The sequence below is a fragment of the Geotrypetes seraphini genome, chromosome 2, assembly GCF_902459505.1.
Source record: "Geotrypetes seraphini chromosome 2, aGeoSer1.1, whole genome shotgun sequence".
Taxonomy (NCBI): Eukaryota; Metazoa; Chordata; class Amphibia; order Gymnophiona; family Dermophiidae; genus Geotrypetes; species Geotrypetes seraphini.
The window spans coordinates 277,428,631-277,448,486 of NC_047085.1; the positions used below are offsets into that span (position 1 = coordinate 277,428,631).

At 45.7% G+C, this 19,856-nt stretch overlaps 1 protein-coding gene across 4 annotated transcripts in view; it reads right to left on the reverse strand.

Moving 5' to 3' along the window:
• MTRR (5-methyltetrahydrofolate-homocysteine methyltransferase reductase) overlaps positions 1–19,856 on the reverse strand; it is a 221,547-nt gene that overhangs the window by 195,793 nt on the left and 5,898 nt on the right. For 3 of the 4 annotated variants that reach the window (XM_033929722.1, XM_033929724.1, XM_033929721.1), the window contains exons 2-3: positions 6,103–6,259; positions 3,043–3,196 (exon numbers count right to left, since the gene is read on the reverse strand). In XM_033929722.1, coding sequence (XP_033785613.1) covers positions 3,043–3,196; positions 6,103–6,246 — 298 coding nt within the window. In that variant the 5' untranslated portion in view covers positions 6,247–6,259. Of the gene's footprint in view, positions 1–3,042; positions 3,197–6,102; positions 6,260–9,631; positions 9,733–19,856 lie in introns of all 4 variants that reach the window. The other variant, XM_033929723.1, reaches the window with a different exon arrangement.

Here is a 19,856-nt window from a genome sequence, read left to right on the forward strand (position 1 = left end):
GGCAACAAGGGGACATCAGTGGAAAATCAGGGGCGGGAAACTGCACGGTGACACTAGGAAGTTCTTCTTCACAGAAAGGGTGGTTGATCGCTGGAATAGTCTTCCACTTCAGGTTATTGAGGCCAGAAGCGTGCAAGATTTTAAGGCCAAATGGGACAAACATGTGGGATCTATCCGCAAAGATAGATAGGGAGGGTCATTGGAGTGGGCAGACTTGATGGGCCGTGGCCCTTATCTGCCGTCTATTTCTATGTTTCTATGTTTCTATGTTTACTACTATTAATTATTTCTATTGCGCTACCAGACACACGCAGCGCTGTACAGAATCACAAAGAATAAGAAAACAGTCCCTGCTCAAAAAAGCTTACAATCTAAACAGCCAAGACAGACAAAAAGGATGTCATGGATACAGTTAAGGGGAACGGTTAATCAGTAGGCCGGGTTAGAGGGGAGGAGTAGGGTTAAGGATTGAAAGCTATATCAAAAAGGAGGGTTTTCAGTCTACTTTTAAACAAGGGAAGGGGCTTGACTCTGAAATAAGATCTGGCAAAGCTGCAGACTTAAATAAACACAGAACCGTGGGATCATCCCCAGGTTCTAAGATCCCAGAGGGATCCTATGATCCAGCACACAGGTCCATCCTGGGAAGCCCTGTGCCTGTAAATTAGGGGTCAGCAATCTGGTCATCATCATAAGGATCTCCCAGATCAGGATCAGGCAGCGCAAGAACAGCTGCTGACTGAGAGGAAGATATGCCCATAGAAGCAATGCCACTGAACGACATATCTGAGGCGGGAAGAATATCGGCTTTAAAACTCATTTCACAAACGTTTCATAAATTCTGAGAAAGCCTCCAGCTCCTGGGGCATAGAGTCACCCTATGATGACTTAACTTTACATTTCTTAGGCTGCAGAGTCTGCAGCCAGGCAAATAAAACAAGCAGCCATGCCAAGTTGTGCCAAGCCCCAAAAATAAAGGCTAAGCTTGGCACTACCTCCTCCCCCAGCTGTGCCACATGGCGCAAGGACGCTCTTGAGGCAGAAAATTTACGCAGTCCTGTCAAGAATTCACATTAGGAGAGCCCAAGGACTCCATCTCAACAAATTTTGAGCAAAAACTTCAGTTTTGGAGAAGCAGGGAACTTTTGAAAAAAAATATTGCTAAAAATCCAAGGTGGCTGCTGCTAAGAAATTCACGCCAAAATTGTGTTCCTATGAGCATCGGGAGCAGCAAGGGCCATTCAGCGCGATTCTCTGTACTACAAACTGCTATCACAGTTTAATAGAAGAGGGGGTTAATGGGTATATAACATAAGAACATAAGAAGTTGCCTCTGCTGGGTCAGACCAGAGGTCCATCGCACCCAGCAGTCCGCACCCGCAGCGGCCCATCAGGCCCATGACCTGTACAGTGATCATTCTCTGAACCCTTAAATCCCCCTTGGTCTCTATCTATACTCTCTCTATATCCCATCTCTACCTCTATCTGTATCCCTCAATCCCCCTATCTTTCAGGAATTTATCCAATCCTTCTTTAAAACCCTGTAGTGTACTCTGTCCTATCACAACCTCCGGCAGTGCATTCCAGGTGTCCACCACTCTCTGAGTGAAAAAGAACTTCCTAGCATTGGTTCTAAACCTGTCCCCTTTCAGCTTCTCCGAGTGCCCCCTTGTACTTATGGTCCCCATTAGTCTGAAGAATCTATCTCTGTCTACCTTCTCGATACCTCTCATGATCTTGAAAGTCACTATCATGTCTCCTCTGAGTCTCCACTTTTCCAGGGAGAAGAGCCCTAGCCTTTCTAACCTGTCTGCGTATGAAAGGTTTTCCATGCCTTTTATCATTTTCAAAGTAGTCTCCCAGGTTACCCACGGTTCATTGCCATGTTAACAGTTAAACAGTTTGTACTTGTACTTTGCTGTTCATGTTGTACACTGTATGCCCTAATAAAACAATGATTTCAAATATCATGTTTTTTGTTCCTCCCTGCACTCCTGCACTAATTTCTCATCTGGTGGCAACATTAATAAGTACATGTCATACACTTTCAAAACATATGTACAGTAAAACCTTGGATTGCAAGTAACTTGGTTTGCAAGTTTTTTGCAAGACAAGCAAAACATTTTATTAAATTTTAACTTGATATACAAGCAATGTCTTGCAATTCGAGTATATACACATCACAAATGAACCGATGGTTCTTCTCTCTCTGACACTACAAGAGTGTTAGAAACGAGCAAAGTCTTGTAATACGAGTGCATACAGTATACACGCATCACATCATCACAACTGAGATGATGGTTCTCTTCTCTCTGACGCTGCAGGAGTGTAGTGACTGTTCTAAATGAGCGAGGTCTTGCAATACAAGTATGTATAGTATTTTATATTAGAGTTTTTGGGTTGTGGAACGAATCATCTGAGTTTCCATTATTTCTTATGGGGAAATTCGCTTTGATATACGAATGTTTTGGATTACACATATGTTTTTGGTGTATTTTGTATTAAAGATTTGGGTTGTGGTACAAATCGTTTGAGTTTCCATCATTTCCTATGGGGAAATTCGCTTTGATATACGAGTGCTTTGGATTACAAGCATGCCTCTGGAACAAATTATGCTCGCAAACCAAGGTTTTACTGTATTAGATTTCTGATGTTGGTGCATTTTGGAGAGAAAAAAAATAGTTGCATGACTTATGAATCAACCCTCGTACAGTATATTTTTAATATCACCAATAAATAGTAATATATTTCCAAAGTGTGGCATTCTTTCCGCATATTGCCCACAAAACCTTCATAAAAACCATTTCCTTTGTTGGGACAACTTTAGAGCAAAATTATACATCAAACAGACAAGACAAGTCACAAACTCTAACCACAGTAATTATTAATTAATCACCTTATGAGTCCTGCACCTCTGTCTGCAAATCTGTTAGGTGCATATAGGCTGGTGAAACTTGATAAAATGCAAGCACTAAAGGGATTAATCCTTGCAGAGGCAGATGGTAGGATCGTGCTGTCTCAAATTGAAAACATTTTTCTTACCTAATAATCCATATCTCAAATTTTCTAAATGATTGGCTGGCAGATCATGGTTCTGGATTGTCTTAACAAACTTCAAGGCTTCCTCTGGAGGATCTCCAGTGCCAGTAGTGGAAACAACAATGACTACTGGAGCCTTTTCATCTTGTAAATTGTACTACAGAAGGGAGGAAAAGATCAGAAGCAAAGCATCATCCATCACATGACAGAAAGAGGTGTTGCCCCCACAAAAATACAGAAATATTTCCCATTATTCTTCTTGCCATAGGCTTGATTAAAAGAAAATTTAAAAAACACCTGGATTGCTTATGCATGTTACATCTCATGAACTCCAGAAGAAAGTTCTCTGTGGCATGATGCATGTATTACAGCAAGTATTAGCAGTTAATTGGATAAAATGAGATCACACTCCACATACCCTGGCTTGGAGTAAGATTCATTACTGTCATGGTCTGTGCAAAACTAATGTAACATACAAAAAATAAATAAGGATAACAACAAGTATATTAATGCAATATATTCAATAAATAAAGCTGTTGTATCGTGGTCACTGAAAGGCGTCTCATTCAAAACCCCATCACCAAACACTGAGGGGAGAAAAAAAAGTTCCATTTGTCAACTTCAAGCAGCTATCAATACTATCACAATCAAAAATTTCAAAGGAAATAAGCTAATTTCACTGGGAGTATGTGTGCACAAAGGCTCTGATTCTGCAAAGTGCCGTCCCGATTTTAGGCAGCTGTAGGCGTCCTACAGCTGTCTAATCAGCCAATCGGGATGCGCGTTTTTTAAAAAAATGCTCCCTAGGCAGGCCCCCTATATTGGAGGCGCCTCTGGGAGCCTAGGGAGGCCCGCAAGACGCCTAAGCTTGCCTAAGGGCTTTAGGCGAACCTAGGCGGCCCTACGCGTCTCCCTAGTAGAGGAAGAGACGCTTAAAATGTAGGCCTGCAAAATGCTGGCCTACATTGTAAGTAGACGCGGCCGCTATACTTATCACAGCAAGGGATCGCCCTGCTGCAATAAGTATAGCAGCCGCGGCTGCCTGTCCGATCACCGGCAGGAGGGTGCCTAACCCCTCCTGCTGGAACGCCGCCCCCTCCCCCTGAAACTCTTGATCACCGGCAGGAGGGTGCCCAACCCCTCCTGCCAGAAAGCCGCCCCCGCCCCCTCAAAACTCTTGATCGCCAGCAGGAGGGTGCCGAACCCCTCCTGCCGGAACACCCTCCCCAAACTCCCAATCGCCGGCAGGAGGATGCCCAACCCCTCCTGCTGGAAAGCCGGACCCCCCATGCTAACGACCCCCCCGATGACTCCCCTAACCTTCCCCCCAACTAACCTCCCCCCCAACTAACCTCTAAATTGTTGGCCGGTTGGCCGGGTCTTGCTGCCGTCCAGCCGACAGGCCCGCCTCGTCGAAATGAGATGGGCCCGCCCCTTCCCGGCCCATCCCCGCTAAGTCTAAGGCCTGATTGGCCCAGGCTCTAGAAACCTGGACCAATCAGGCCTTAGGCACAGCAGGTCTGCTAATCCCCACTAACCCTAAGGTGTGATTGGCCCAGGCTTCTAGAGCCTGGGCCAATCAGGCCTTAGACATAGCGGGGATGGGCCGGGAAGGGGCGGGCCCGTCTCATTTCGACGAGGCGGGCCTGTTGGCCGGATGGCAGAAAGACCCGTCCGTCCAGCCAACAATTTAGAGGTTAGTTGGAGGGAAGGTTAGGGGAGTCATCGGGGGGGTTGTTAGCATGGGGGTCCGGAGGGGGGTCCAGCTTTCTGGCAGGAGGGGTTAGACACCCTCCTGCCGGCGATCAAGAGTTTTGGGGGAAGGGGTGGCGTTCCGGCAGGAGGGGTTGGGCACCCTCCTGCCGGCGATCGGACTGGCAGCCGCTATACTTATCCCTTGCCGCGATAAGTGTAGCGGCCGCGTCTACTCTAACCCGATTCTCTAACCGGCATCTGTAACATGGACGCCGGTTACAGAATCAGGGTTAGTATAGGCCCGATTCAGTATAGGACACCTCTCCCGGGCATCCTATACAGAATCAGGGCCAAAATGTGTAACCCAATCACATTAAATTGTATATATTGTGTATTGTTAATGTATATCTGTGGGTGCTCAGTTTCAAAGCACTTAGACACACAAAGTACTATAGAAATCATAGTACTTTGTGTGTCTAAATGCTTTGAAAATGAGCCCTTTAGTGTGTAGTCATAAGCACTGACAGTGTCCGCCCTGTAAAGGTAGTGCTCAATTGCTTTTGGTGCTTAGACTTCCCAAGGGCTTAATAAACCACTTGACACACTCCATCATAGGAAACACATATTGTGTGATGTGAAAATGCAATCAAAATAAAAGTGAAATTTTGAATGTGCTATAGTACATTAATATTCTTGTACTTCCAGAAATTAGCTTGACACCTCAGCAAACACTGTATTGGATAACAATTATATTGGGTGATCAATCTTAGGCGGCTGTTGATTTTTTCAAAGGCAATGGCATCTCAGTAGTTGAATAATATTTCACATAAATAAATAAAATAAAAAGTGGAATTGTCCAAATCAGACTGATAACCACAAATTGTTACTCATCCAATGCTCAATTTAATTTATTCATCCAATAACTCAAAGAAGGTGCAAGACTCCTGAAGCAGGCTTGTTTGGCCGAAACATGTACATGTCGAGTCATTGAGTTAATGGATGAATAAAGTGAATTGAGCAATTTGTTGTCATCAGTCTGATTTGGACAATTCCACTCTTTATTTTATTTATTTATGTGAAATATTATTCAACTACTGAGATTCCACTCTTTATTTAATGTATTTGAGTTTGTGGATTTGTTTCCCCTGTTATATTCATCGAATAATATATCACGCCACAAAAAACCTCAGACAGCACTCAGTTTACAGATGTGTAATAGCGGCATGCACTACAAACACACTCTAAAAGAAGAAAATTTGGGTTCCTGATGAAGGGGAAGAGTCAACCTTGAAACAGAGCTCTATAGGTTTGTAGTGCTAGTTTTTGTGGCGTGATAATGAAAGATAATTGCAATTTCAAGTCTCTCACCTTATCAGTGTCACTCAGTGAGTGGACCTCAGCAACAAAACCATGTCCATCAGCCTGCTGTGCTATTTCTTCAGCGATGGCTTTTGCCTGTCCAAGCTGAGTGCCATAAAGTAGCAAAAATCTCTTCTTTACTTCACAGCACATGATATGATACCAACTACAACGTAGGAAAGAGAAAGAAAATATAACAGTATTCACATCTCCCATACCCAGTAAGGTTTTACATTTGATTGGAGGAATGCCTGACTAGAAAATTATCAAACTGTGGCCAAACTAAACTGGTAATTTATTTAAAAAAAAATTCTTTGCTTAGATGGCAAACCAAATATATTACCCAGTACAATGTAAATTATTTTTCTATGTAAGTGATCACCAGTATCCCAAATGTACTCGTACATAGAGAATTTTCTCTGATAGTTATTTAATAGTTTCCTGTTTTTGATAAAAAAATGAGAGAACACTATGAAGTTGGCAGCACATAAAAAGCAATGGGAAAGCATAAAAGTGCCTACTATTCTTCAAAGCAAGGATTTTTAGTCCTTGAGACACATCTAGCCTGTCAGGCTTTCAGAGTAACCACAATAAATATGCATGAGATAAATTTTCATGTGCTATATTTACTGCATGCAGGTCTTCCTCATGCATATTCAATGTAGATATCCTGAGCACCTGACTGGCTGGGTAGGTCCTGAGGACTGGGTTGAGAATTCCTATTTTACAGAAAACATGCTTAATAGGACTTATATGCACATAAGTTCTTAAGTATGAGAATTTACATCAATTACAAAGCTGGTCTAAATATGAACACCTATATTCCAGAAATACACATCCACTATAATAAAGTCCTTAGCGCGCAGCGCACTTCAAACTCTGTGCGTCCGTGATCCGTGACTCCATGCCGCCACATGCGCAGTAGAAGGAGCCTGTGGCGATTTGCGACGTATACAGCGGTTTCCCCAGCAGTGGTGGTGGTTTGCGACACGTGCGGCGGTTTCCCCAGCTGAAAAAGGAGCCAGATGAATAAGAAGCCTGTGGCACTTTGCGTGCGGCGGTTTCCTTATCACTACAAAAAGCCTGCGGCAGGTCCTGGCAAAGCTGCTTCACAAAACACAGGAGACTTATCAGATATGAGCAGGGAAGGGGTGCTGCTGGACAGGGGGGAAGTAAAAGGAAGAGAGAAGGGCTACTGCTGGACAGGGGGGAGAGACAGAAAGAAAGAAAGACAGACAGACAGTGGGCAGGGAGAGAGACAGAAAGAAAGACAGACAGACAGGGGGTCAGGGAGACAGAAAAAAAGAAAGTCTACACATCTATTCTAGCACCCATTAATGTAACTGGCTAAAAAACTAGTGTAACTATATATGTTGCCATGCCACCGAGATACCATCCACGTGTCACCACTTGAAACTACATGCTATAAGAGATATGAATTTAATTATACAAATATAGAATTATAGAATATGCATGCTGGTGCCTAAATTAAAGACCTGCACTGGAATGGGGGCAACAGGAATCTTGTGAAGTCTGTGAGGATCTCCTTCAGGTCCTCAGGGATCTCCTCCACACTTACTGGGATCCCGTGGGGATAGGTCATCTTTGTTTGGGGATCCTGTGGGTATGGTACCTTCTTCCAGTGTTGGGTCCTATGTAGCTGCACTTGCTCGCTCTTTTCAAGCCAACAGCAGCGTTCCTTCGCTCCTCCATGCTACCGGTAGCTGAAGCAGAAGCCTTCTCTTTGACACGTTTTGCTGCAGCTCTTCTCTCATGCAAACTGTGGCTCTTCTCCCATGGCCCCCCAGACCTACAGAAATACCTGTTGGTCCAACAGGGGTCTTTGTGGTAGGAGCGCGGCTCTTTTGCTCTTGTCTCCTCGCTGATCCCTTCTAAAATGGCTGCCACGACCTCCCGCGGTACTACAAGAAATGCCGTGAGCACCCGCAAAAAGTCATGGCAGCCATTTTAGAAGGGAGTAGCGAGGAAGTAGGATTGAAAGAGCAGCGCTCCTACCATGAAGACCTCCACTGGACTACCAAGTAACCAAGTACCTAGGTAGGTCTGGGGGGGGGGGCGAGGGTATTGTAGGGTTGAGCTGCCATGAGAGGACCATGTACCTACCCCCAAGATCCCCCCCCCCTCTTGACCCGATACCCAGATAGGCCCTTTGGGTTGAGGGGGGTGAGGGATGAGAGCTGGTTGGAGGGGAGAAAGAGCGGAGAGAAGCTAGACCTTGGGGAGGGAAGAGAGTGAGAGAACAGGAATATCTCAAATCCCCATCTCTACCCATTTTAGCTCTTTGTAAATCTTGGGAAAATTGATGGAGAGGAGGGAGGGAGAAATATTGGATGTTGTGGAGAAAGAAGGGTCGTGCAGATGGACATAGTGGAGGGAATGGAGAAACGCAGCATGGCGCTGGAGACGGGTTATAGGAGAAATATTGAGCATAGGGCTGGTGGGGAGGGGCAAAAGATACTGCCCAAGGGTAGGGGATGAGAGAGAAAGAAATGCTAGACATGGCTGTAGAGTGGGTAAGAGAGATGCACCCTAGATTTCTCTCTCTCTCTTTTTCCAGTCCTTCTGCAGCAAGGGAGGGAACAAGAGGGAGACAGTGGACAGTGAGAGAGAGGGAGACATGTTGCATATGGGAGTGGAGGAGAGAGGAAGAAATGCTTTGCAGGAGTAGGGAGGGGAAAAAGAGGAAGAATTTTCCAGCATAGAAGGAGTGAGGATGTTGTAAAATGGGAGGGAGAGATGAGACAAATGCTGGACCATGGTAGGAAGAACCAAGGGACAGCAACCACTTGAAGTAGAATTTGCAGAAGACAGGAAAGAAGAAAAAAAGAAACTGGAACCAACTTGATGAAAAAATAAATCTCCAGACAACAAAGGTAAAATAAAAAAGAATTTAGTGACTGAAATATGTTTAGGAAATGTATATAGCAGATGTATTGTGTTCAATAGAAAAGGAAATGCATTTCTGGTTTTATTTCTCCAGTGTTGAAGTACTTGCTGACCCTTGCTGTGGGGATCCCCAAGCATCACCAGCTGAGGACCTCCTCCACAGGCAGCCAGAATGTCTCTCCACCAAGCGTAGCAGTCGCTGGCAGCATCCCTGAACCACTGAGGTGCCAGCATCTGTGACTCAGGGACACTGCTGCTGCCTGCCAAGCTTGGCAAAAGGGACACCGGCCACTTGCAGAGAAAATCCTTAGCTGACATAGCTTGAGGGTCTTCATCAGCTAGAGTATTTATATTTACATTAGAGCAGGGGTGTCCAAAGTCCCTCCTCGAGGGCCGAATCCAGTCAGGTTTTCAGGATTTCCCCAATGAATATGCAAGAGATCTATGTGCATGTACTGCTTTCAATGCATATTCATTGGGGAAATCCTGAAAACCCGACTGGATTCGGCCCTCAAGGAGGGACTTTGGAGACCCCTGCATTAGAGGCTCTGCTAGAGACCCATTTACAAAGTATGTAATATACAGGCACAAAGGCATCATAGAAAACATTGAGGAACAATGTAGAACTAACCTGCTGTGTGCAACAAGCACCCCAAGAAAGGCCTTTGGTAACAAGCATACTCACAGAAAACTCCCCACATGATCTGTCAGCTGGCTGGAAAATCTTCAAGCCTGTAAGGAGAGTAACCGAAGTAAAAATGAGCAGGCTATATCAACAACTGAATGTACACAAAGAGGGTGGGTCGTATGGAATCCTCCTGGGACTAACACACAGAAGATTATCGAAGGTATAAACCTAATCTTCCATTCTGTTGCGTCCCTTCCGGATTCCATACGGTAGATGACTTACAAAAGCTACGTTAACTAGGCTAGGACAGAAGAGCCAGCGCTCAAAACTGAGGTCCCGAAAACAGCATTAGAATGTGCCGCCAAGTCCACTCGGTAAAACCAGGTAAAATTATGAAGCGAAGACCAAGTAGCCAGCCTACAAATTTCATCAGGATGAATTGTGTGAGTTTCCGCCCATGACGCAGCCACACTTCACGTCAAGTGTGCTTTAAATGAGATCGGCAGCTGCTTATCACAGACAATGTAAGTTGCAGAAATGGCCATTCGAATCCATCGAGTGATTGAGGACTTGGACGCTGGTCTACCACGGGGAAGTGCAGCGGTGAGAACAAAAAGGTGATCAGACAGTCTGAACTCATTAATCCTTTCCAAATAATGGAGCAAGACCCTCCTGACATCCAATTTGCGTAAGGTCTGATCTTTGCGTTCTGAATCTGTTGGTTGAAATGCAGGCAACCTAACCTCCTGGTTGACATGAAAAGCCGAGACCACTTTCAGCAAGAAGGAAGGTACAGTATGGAGAAATACTCCCACGTCCAAAATACGGAGAAAGGGTTCCCTGCATTAAAGATCCAATGGCAACCAGAAAAACAGTCTTGATTGTAAGGGCCACAAGGAAAGCATTCCTCAGGGGTTCAAAAAGAGCCTCAGGGAAAGGAAGACACAAGGGAGGATGCAGATGAAGCACCCCCTCATGAACCTGGTCACAGCTGGATGAGCAGTAAGTGAACTAGTGTCCTTGCGTGCATGAAAACACAAAAGGCCCGCCACCTGAACTTTCAGGGAGGCTACTGCCAAACCTTTGTCTAAACCCTCCTGCAGGAAAGCCAGAACCACAAAAATGGGAGCTTGCTCAGGCTCCACTTTATCCCTAGCACACCACTGTTGAAAAGCCTTCCAGGCCTTAGCATAAGAAGCTATAGTAGAGGGTTTCTTCGAGTGCAAAAGAGTCAAGATAACTACCTTCGAACAACCATGCTTCATCAAGGCTTAGCGCTCAAGAGCTATGCCATAAGACCAAAGCACTGTGGGTTCTCCATAGGCACCAGACCCTGACTTAGAAGGGAACGATGAACAGTTAGCCAGAGCTTTTCATCCTGCTGAAGACGTACGAGATCCGCATACCATGGGCGGCGAGGCCAATCCAGATCTACTATTATCACCAGGCCGGGATGCGTTGCTATCCGGCGGATGACCCAACTAACCACAGGTCATGGAGGGAACACATACAGGAGCTCGTGAACCAACCAGGGCTGCACCAAGGTGTCCAGCCCTAGACTTCCACATTGTGTCCTTCAACTGAAAAAATGCCTGGTACTTAAAAGGTATTAACGTAGAACAAAATCTTTTCCAGAGAAAGGAAAATGGTAAAAACCAGAGGACATAATTTGAGATTGAGGGGTGGTAGACTCAAGAGCAATGTAAGGAAATTCTTCTTTATGGAGAGGGTGGTGGATGCCTAGAATGCACTCCCAAGCGAGGTGGTGGAGAGGAAAATGCGTGAGATGAACACAGAGGATCTCGAATCTCCGCCCTCTCCCACCCCCATAGTAAATGAAATACCTGTCCATCTTGTGCTATTTCCGCAGCATGAATATGGCCTCCCAGCCACAGAACTGGGCAGACTTGCACAGTCTATGTCCGTATATGGCCGCTGGGTTGGGAGGGCTTCGATGGCTGGGATAGTTTAGATGGGTTGGAGTGAGCTTTGATGGAGACTTCAGTAGAAGGAACCTAAGAATAGTACCGGGCAGAGCTTTAGGTTCTGGCCCAGCAACAGCTAAGAAGAAGGAAAATTTAAATTAAATCAGTAATTTAAAGAGTGGGTAGGGTTGGGCAGACTGAATGGACCATTCAGATCTTAATCTGCTGTCATCTACTATGTTACTATGTTAAGGGACTCCTGTAATGGGTGCATGTGAGCTTGAGCCCAGGGAACCAGCTCCAAAGAGGCTGCCATGGACACCAGAACCTGAAGATATAGCCAGGCCGTGGGAACTGATCAGTTCAGAAGAGCTCTGATCTGCTGCTGAAGTTTTTGTCTGCGTACCTTGGAAAGAAAAATCCAATCGTTCTTGGTATCGAAGTGGAGCCCTAGATACTCCAACATCTGGAAGGGTGTCAAATTGCTCTTCTTGAAGTTGACAATCCACCAAAATGCCTGCAATTGAGATACTACCGTTTCCATCACACTCTCGCACTCTGAACAAGACGGAGCTCGGATGAACCTGGATTCCCTGCCGGCAGAGAAAAACTGCCACAACTACCATCACCTTGGTGAAAGTGTTGGGCACCGTCCCAAGGCTGAAGGTTAAAGCGGTGAACTGGAAATGTTGTTGCAGAACATGGAAACGCAGAAAACTTCGAAGCTCCGGGTAGATTGGAATATGGAGGTAAACCTCTGTGAAATCCAAAGATGCCAGAAACTCTCCTGGAGACACAGCTGCTATGACCGTGCGCAAGGTTTCCATCCGGAAATGGGGAACCCACAAGAAGCAGTAGACTGACTTTAGATCCAGAATGGGCTTCCAGCTTCTGAGCCTTTCTTTGGTACAATAAAGTATAAGGAGTATATGTGCCTAAGCCTGATTCTTGCTCTGGAATGGGTTCTATCACTGCGATGTCCAGCAGACATTGCACGGTAGCACAGACTTGGACCTCTTTTACTGGCTGACCCATCGGAAAATCCAGAAAGAGCGCCAGAGTCAGGCAAAATAATCTATCTTGTGCCCCTCCCAAATAATGTATGGTACCCACCAGTGTTCCCTCTAAGCGGGCGGGTGTTGTGAGCAAACTTTTTTCACCGTGAGCCAAAAATATCGGGCGCCAGCAAGTTATGAGCCAACTCGCCCGATTCTCCTCTCGCCGCCCTGCCATCTGCCGTACGCCTCTTCCGATCGTGCGCTGTGACGAGAAACGTGTGCGCTGCGATGTAATATTTTGTGCGCCAGCGCACGCCAGCGCAGCTTAGCGGGAACACTGGTTCAAATGGTTTTATTTATTTCCCCAAATTTATTTTTGTTATATGCATTGAAAATATTTGATATTGCGTTTAAATCAAAATCTCAATAAACTTGAAACGAGTGCCCGTGAGATTGTGGGAGGGTTAAATACTCAAAACTTAGAAGTTTTTGCTACGCCAGCTTTCTGGTATCTTTACATACAGTGGCGTACCTAGCATATGTAACATCCGGGGCCCATCATTTTTTGGCACCCCCCCCATCTGTAAGAAAAACATGATTTTTAGTAACAAACCACACGTCACACATGAGTACCTAGGAAAAGGCAGCATCTTACATATTGCAGTGAGCAGTACATCAATACACCCATTGTAAAACTAAACAAGCCAGACCAGCACAGATCAATCCTACACCGTCAATCCTAACAGAAAACCATGTCTTTCGAACACACAGAACACAGAAAACACCTTCGCCTAGTAAGGAATATGTAATCACAAACTAACCCCTCCCTCTTTTACAAAACTGTAGTGTGGATTTTAGCTACGGAGGTAACAGCTCTGATGCTCATAAAATTCTGAGCATCAGAGCTGCTACCACCAAGGCTGGTGCTAAAAACGCTTCACAGTTTTGTAAAAGGGGGGATAAAATAAAAATACATAGACAAAGGTTAAATTGAACCAGCAAGAAGCTGGACTCTGCATACAATGCTTCACAGAAACAGTGACACATGTCTCCTAAAGCAATAAATAAATAGAAATTTTTTTCTACCTTTGTCTTCTGTGGTTTCTCCTTTCCTCATCTTCTTGTAACTCTCTTCCTTCCATTCACTGTCTGCCGTCTCTCTTCCCCTATATGGCATCTTCTCTCCTTCTATGCCCCTTCCAGAAACTGTATGCCTCCCCCTTCCATCTCTCCTTTCACCCCATTGGTCTGGCATCTCTCTCCTCGCCTTCCCTCTCCCACACCTCTCCTCATAGTCTGGTATCTCCCCTTCCCTGATTCTCTGGCATCTCTCTCCTTTCCTTTTCTTCCATCTTTCGTTCCCCCTCCATGCTCTCACATCTCCCCCTTCCTTTTCCCTTAGACTGGCATACCTTCCTCCTATGCTCCAAGCCCTGGCATCTCCTTTAATTCCCTCCCTCATCTTCCTTCTCCCTCCAGCTGCGTACCGCAACACTCTTCCCTGCAGCTCTGCACTTCCCCACAATTGCCATGCTTCGGTTCCTCTTCTTCCTTCCTTCCTCCCCCCCCCCCCCGCGGGACCCTGCGGCACCATCAACTCTTACTCCCTCTAATGTCGGCCCTGCAGCTCCAGACTTCCTCGCACCTTCTCCCCTCCCCCTTTGGATCGCTATTATTTTAAATGTTATAGCCGCGGAGCTGTATCCATCAGTGGAGATGTCTAACCTCGGCCTGCCCCGGAACTCTTACTGCAGCAGCCGCCCGTCTAGGCAGGAACAGGAAGTCACTGTTGCAGTAAGAGTTCCGGGGCAGGCCGAGGTTAGACATCTCCACTGATGGATACAGCTCCGCGGCTATAACATTTAAAATAATAGCGATCCAAAGGGGGAGGGGAGAAGGTGCGAGGAAGTCTGGAGCTGCAGGGCCGACATTAGAGGGAGTAAGAGTTGATGGTGCCGCAGGGTCCCGCGGGGGGGGGGGGGGGAGGAAGGAAGGAAGAAGAGGAACCGAAGCATGCCAATTGTGGGGAAGTGCAATCCCCCCAATGCGTCCCCTTACCTTACCTCCCCTTACCTTTGCGACGCGTGTGTGCGCTGTGAAGAGAAACTTTGCGCTGCGATGTAATATTTTGTGCGCGCGCGCAGGCCAACGCACCTTAGCGGGAACACTGGACCCACTAATCTGATGAAACCCGAGCCCACTCCTGATAAAACTGAGACAGGCGACCTCCGCAAGCTCCAACTGACATTGGGTCTTAGGAGCATCTGTTGCTCATGAGTTAGAGGCCTGAGGCCACCTGGAATTGGAATTGTTGTATCAAGGCAGTAGCCTGGGAGTATCTCTGAGAGGAACAGCCTGCTAAGCCCTGATGAAACCTGCGGGAGGAAGAAAAATTACTACAATCCCCATCCACTGACCAATGATATTTATTCAAAGGGAGAGACTTAGGACTGCGGTCAGCCACACTGGTCATAAGGTCGTCCAGGCCTTTACCAAAGAGGAGCTGGCCCTTGAAAGGAAATTTGCTCAGAGAAGCCTTAGAGGAGGCATCCTCTACCCAATTACAGATCCAAAGAGTCCGATGTATAGACACTGCATAAGCTGAGACCTTGCCAAGAACTCGAATGAGATCATAAAGAAGGTCTGCTACATAATCCACCTCATCTATGATCAGCGGTGGACAAGGAAGTTCCATAGAGGATGCTCCTCGTAATTTGGAATAACAAGCACATGCCATAAAGGAAGCGGCTACCGCTGCCTTCAGCCCCAAAGTCACCATTTCAAAAATCTTTTTCAACATAAACTCCATTCTACGATCCTGAGAATCCCTGAGTATCACATCCCCCTCAGTAGGCAGGGCTGTACATCTGATCACTTGTGCCACAGTAGAATCTACTTTAAGCTGTTCTAAAACCTGCTGAAATTCAGGCACCAATGGATAAAGCTTCAACAAAGCTTTAGAACAGTGTTCTTCAACTGCCAGTCTGCGGACCAGTGCCAGTCAGCAGAAATTTCCTGCCGGTCCACAGGACCGACACATGCATCATGCCCGAGACAGTGCTCCTCATTAGCTGGTCTATGGTGCGATTGATGCGGCATTATCTTCGCGCCGGCTCCTTCTTCCTCACTGCCGCCCTGCGCCTGAACCGGAAGCCTTCTCTCTGGCGTCACAATGTCAGAGGGAAGGCTTTCAGATGAGGCACGGGACGTGCAAGGAGGCGCTGCCTGCAGCTTTGTGCACTGTGTAAGTGAGGAAGAGGGAGCCAGCCCGAAGATAACACCAGGGGCGGCATAAAACAGCTAGGCCAGAACAGGCCAGAAGGTAAGGCACAGAATGGAGGGAGGGAGACAACAAAGGTAGGGGGGATGATTTTATTTTTGAATTTAGTGATTGAATTGTGTCAATTTTGAGAATTTACATCTGCTGTCTGTATTTTGCACTGTTCAGGAAGAAATGCATTTGTTTCTTTTACTCTGGGGTTGTACTGCATGCAGAGTCTTGCATCTTAGGGTTTGTTTTTATATATTAGTACTTTTAGTTTTTGGTCCCGTATTTGCATAGGGGTTATCTGTGTTCAGATAGGAATGAATGTTGAGAAGCATACAGTGTGCTTTGTGTAAGTTTATTTTGTGGTTAACCATTATGTCTTGTTAATAAAATTATATTGTGTGTATACAGTATATGAAAAATGAATGGAAAAAATAGTATTAAAATTAGTACTATTATGGGGGCATGGTCTGGGGCGGAGATGGGCAGGGTCTGGCCCACGACTTAGCTAGTGTTCTTCAACCGCCAGTCCACAAAATAATTCTTTAATTTCTACCGGTCCATAGGTGTAAAAAGGTTGAAGAACACTGCTTTAGAAGACTGCAAAGAGCTTCCTGGAGAGTCCCACTGTGCTTGAAGCAGCCCAAGAAGCTGCAGATGAGCCAGTAGCACCTTAGAATGGTCTAGTACTGAGGACTGAGAAGTGGAAGGAGGATCCAGCTTAAGCTCTTTGAGAATATCAATGAGAAAGGAAACAGAATCATGCTGAAAGAGCCTGCAAACCGTAGGGTCATCCCCAAACCTGGACTTGCAGGGTGACCGAGGCGACTAGTCCCAGCAATGGTATCAGCCAGATCTAAAATAGAAGCAGTATCAGGAGACTTCAGAAGCATCACATCTGACTGGAAACTGATGCAATCGAGTTCCACCACAGCTGGACAAGAGGGCTCTTGAACAGGAAGCATCGCCTAACAGGCCTAGATGGCTCCACCACGTCCGCTGCACCGAACACGCTGGGTCCGTAGAAAAAAAACTTTCCAGAGAAACCAAATAAATTCTGGCAAAAAGTCACAACCCACATCCATGGCAGGGAGCTGTTGACACATACATGTTCTATTACAAGAGTCCCTAAACTCAGAACGACGGAGTTTTGCGCCAGAAGCCAGTATAACCACTGGACATAATTCTTTCCCAAAGTCATGGACCCAGGTCAGATCCCTAGTCCGTGAAACCACAGAGGAGGCCAAATTCAAAGTTCCTGTCCCCTCCCCCTGCATGCTATGGCACGTGGTGCATAGACATTAATCTGTCACTAATCCGGTGCAATCATGGCACAAATTCAAGAGATTAGATGCTGGGGAGTCCATCCCAAACAATTTTTTTATCAAATCAAAGGGTTTTCAGGCAGAAATAAAACTTAGAAAACAAGATAGATAAAAATCCAAGATGGCCGCCATCAGCAAATTGAACCAAAAACGACAAAATATTTGGGGTCTGGGGGAGGTGGGGGATCTGAACTCTACCCACAGAAATGGTGATAAAATGGATTTTAAACCCAGTCAAGCTCTCTTTTCAGAGATGATACGGTCTTTAAATTTAAGTTTCCAGATTAGATTAGATTAGTACCTGGCAGAAACAGCCAGAGGCACAGTGAGGGAGGTTGCACCTGGGATGAAGGTGCTTGGTATTGCTGCTCATGGCTGGCGAAGATTTGAAGAGGTAAGGGTGTGGGGATAAACAGTACAGCATTTGACAAAGAACCTCATTAAAGACTTCTGAGTAAATTAGAAAATAATGGAATAGGTCCTTTAATGGATTGAGAACTGGTTGAAAGAACAGAGTGGGTTTAAATGGTCAATATTTTCAATGGAGAAGGATAAACAGTGGGGTTCCCCAGGGGTCTGTGCTGGGACCGCTGCTTTTTAACATATTTATCAATGATCTAGAGATGGGAATAACTAGTGAGATAATTAAATTAGCTGATGACACAAAGTTGTTTAAAGTTATTAAATCACAAGAGGAGTGTGAAAAATTGCAAGAGGACCTTGTGAGACTGGAAGACTTGGTGTCAAAATGGCACATGACATTTAATGTGAGCAAGTGCAAAGTGATGCATGTGGGAAAAAGGAACCCAAAATATAGCTATGTGATGCTGGGTTCTGTTAGAAGTCACTGCTCATGAAAAGGATTATTATTGAGGATACGTTGAAACCCTCAGCTCAATGTGTAATTATCAAGAAAGGAATGGAAAACAAAGATGAAAATGTTATAATGCCCTTTTAGTTTCTATGCTTCTGAAGCAAAACTCCTCCTACAGATATGCACCAAGTCATTTTTTTTTTTTGAGTGGGGCTTATATCTCTGATACTAGGATTACCATATTTTTGATTTGAAAAAAAAAAGAGAAGTGGCACTGCCCATCCACACATGCTCAGACGCGGCCCTGAGTTCTAGCAGAGACTGGATCGTGCAAAACCCAGATAAAGTGCTGGGTTTGCAAAATCTATCCGGACACCTGGACAATCCTCTAAAAAGAGGACATGTCTGGGAAAATCCAGACATCTGGTAACCCTATCTGATATCCACCAGTCTAATCTGGCCCATTTTTTAATTCATTTTGTCTTAAGAACATAAGAAGTTGCCTCCACTGGGTCAGACCGGAGGTCCATCTCGCCCAGCGGCCCGCTCCTGCGGCGGCCCACCAAGTCCTTGACCTGTGAAGTGAATTCTTGACCTTTATAATCTATCTCTACTTCTATAACCTACCTCTGCTGCTATCTGTACCCCTCAATCCCTTTAGGTACCTATCCAAACCTTCCTTAAACCCCTTTACTGTGCTCTCGCCTACTACAACCTTCGGAAGAGCATTCCATGCGTCCACCACCCTCTGGGTAAAAAAGAACTTCCTAGCATTGGTTCTAAACCTGTCCCCTTTCAATTTCTCCGAGTGACCCCTTGTGCTCGTGGTTTCTTGCAGTTCGAAGAATCTGTCCTTATCCACATTCTCTATGCCCTTCAGGATCTTGAAGGTTTCTATCATGTCTCCTCTAAGTCTCCTCTTCTCCAGGGAGAACAGCCCCAGAATTTTCAACCTGTCGGCGTATGTAAAGTTTTCCATACCTCTTATCAGCTTAGTCGCTCTTCTCTGGACTCCTTCGAGTACTGCCATGTCTTTCTTGAGGTACGGCGACCACTACTGGACACAGTACTCCAGGTGCGGGCGCACCATTGCACGATACAGCGGCATGATAACTTCCTTTGTCCTGGTTGTGATACCCTTTTTGATGATGCCCAGCATACTGTTTGCTCTCTTTGAGGCTGTCGCACACTGCGCTGATGGTTTCAAAGATGTGTCCACCATCACCCCCAGGTCTCTTTCAAGGTTGCTCACCCCTAGCAATATTCCCCCCATTTTGTAGCTGAACATCGGGTTCTTTTTCCCTACGTGCATGACCTTGCATTTCTCTATGTTGAAACTCATTTGCCACTTTTTTGCCCACTCCTCCATTCTCGTCAGGTCCCTTTGCAAGTCTTCACAATCCTCCATGGTTTTGACCCTGTTGCAGAGTTTGGTGTCATCAGCAAATTTAATGACCTCACATTTCGTCCCCGTCTCCAGGTCGTTGATAAACACGTTGAATAGGAGTGGCCCTAACACCGATCCCTGTGGAACTCCGCTCGTGACCCATTGCCAGTCTGAGTAGTGCCGTTTTACTCCAACCCTCTGTTTTCTGCCCGCCAGCCAGTGCCTAATGCATCGGTGGACATCCCCTTGCACCCCGTGATTCCACAGCTTCTTTAGCAGCCTTTCGTGGGGTACCTTATCGAAGGCTTTTTGGAAATCAAGATATATGATGTCTTTTTACCAATTTTTCTCTCATGCCAAGATTCAACAAATTCCATTAATTTTGGGGAGTTTATTACATTACATTAGTGATTTCTATTCCGCCAATACCTTGCGGTTCAAGGTGGATTACAAAAGAAGTTATCAGGCTATTTCCAGAGGAATTGAAGAGTAGAGCGAGTTGCTTCAGAGA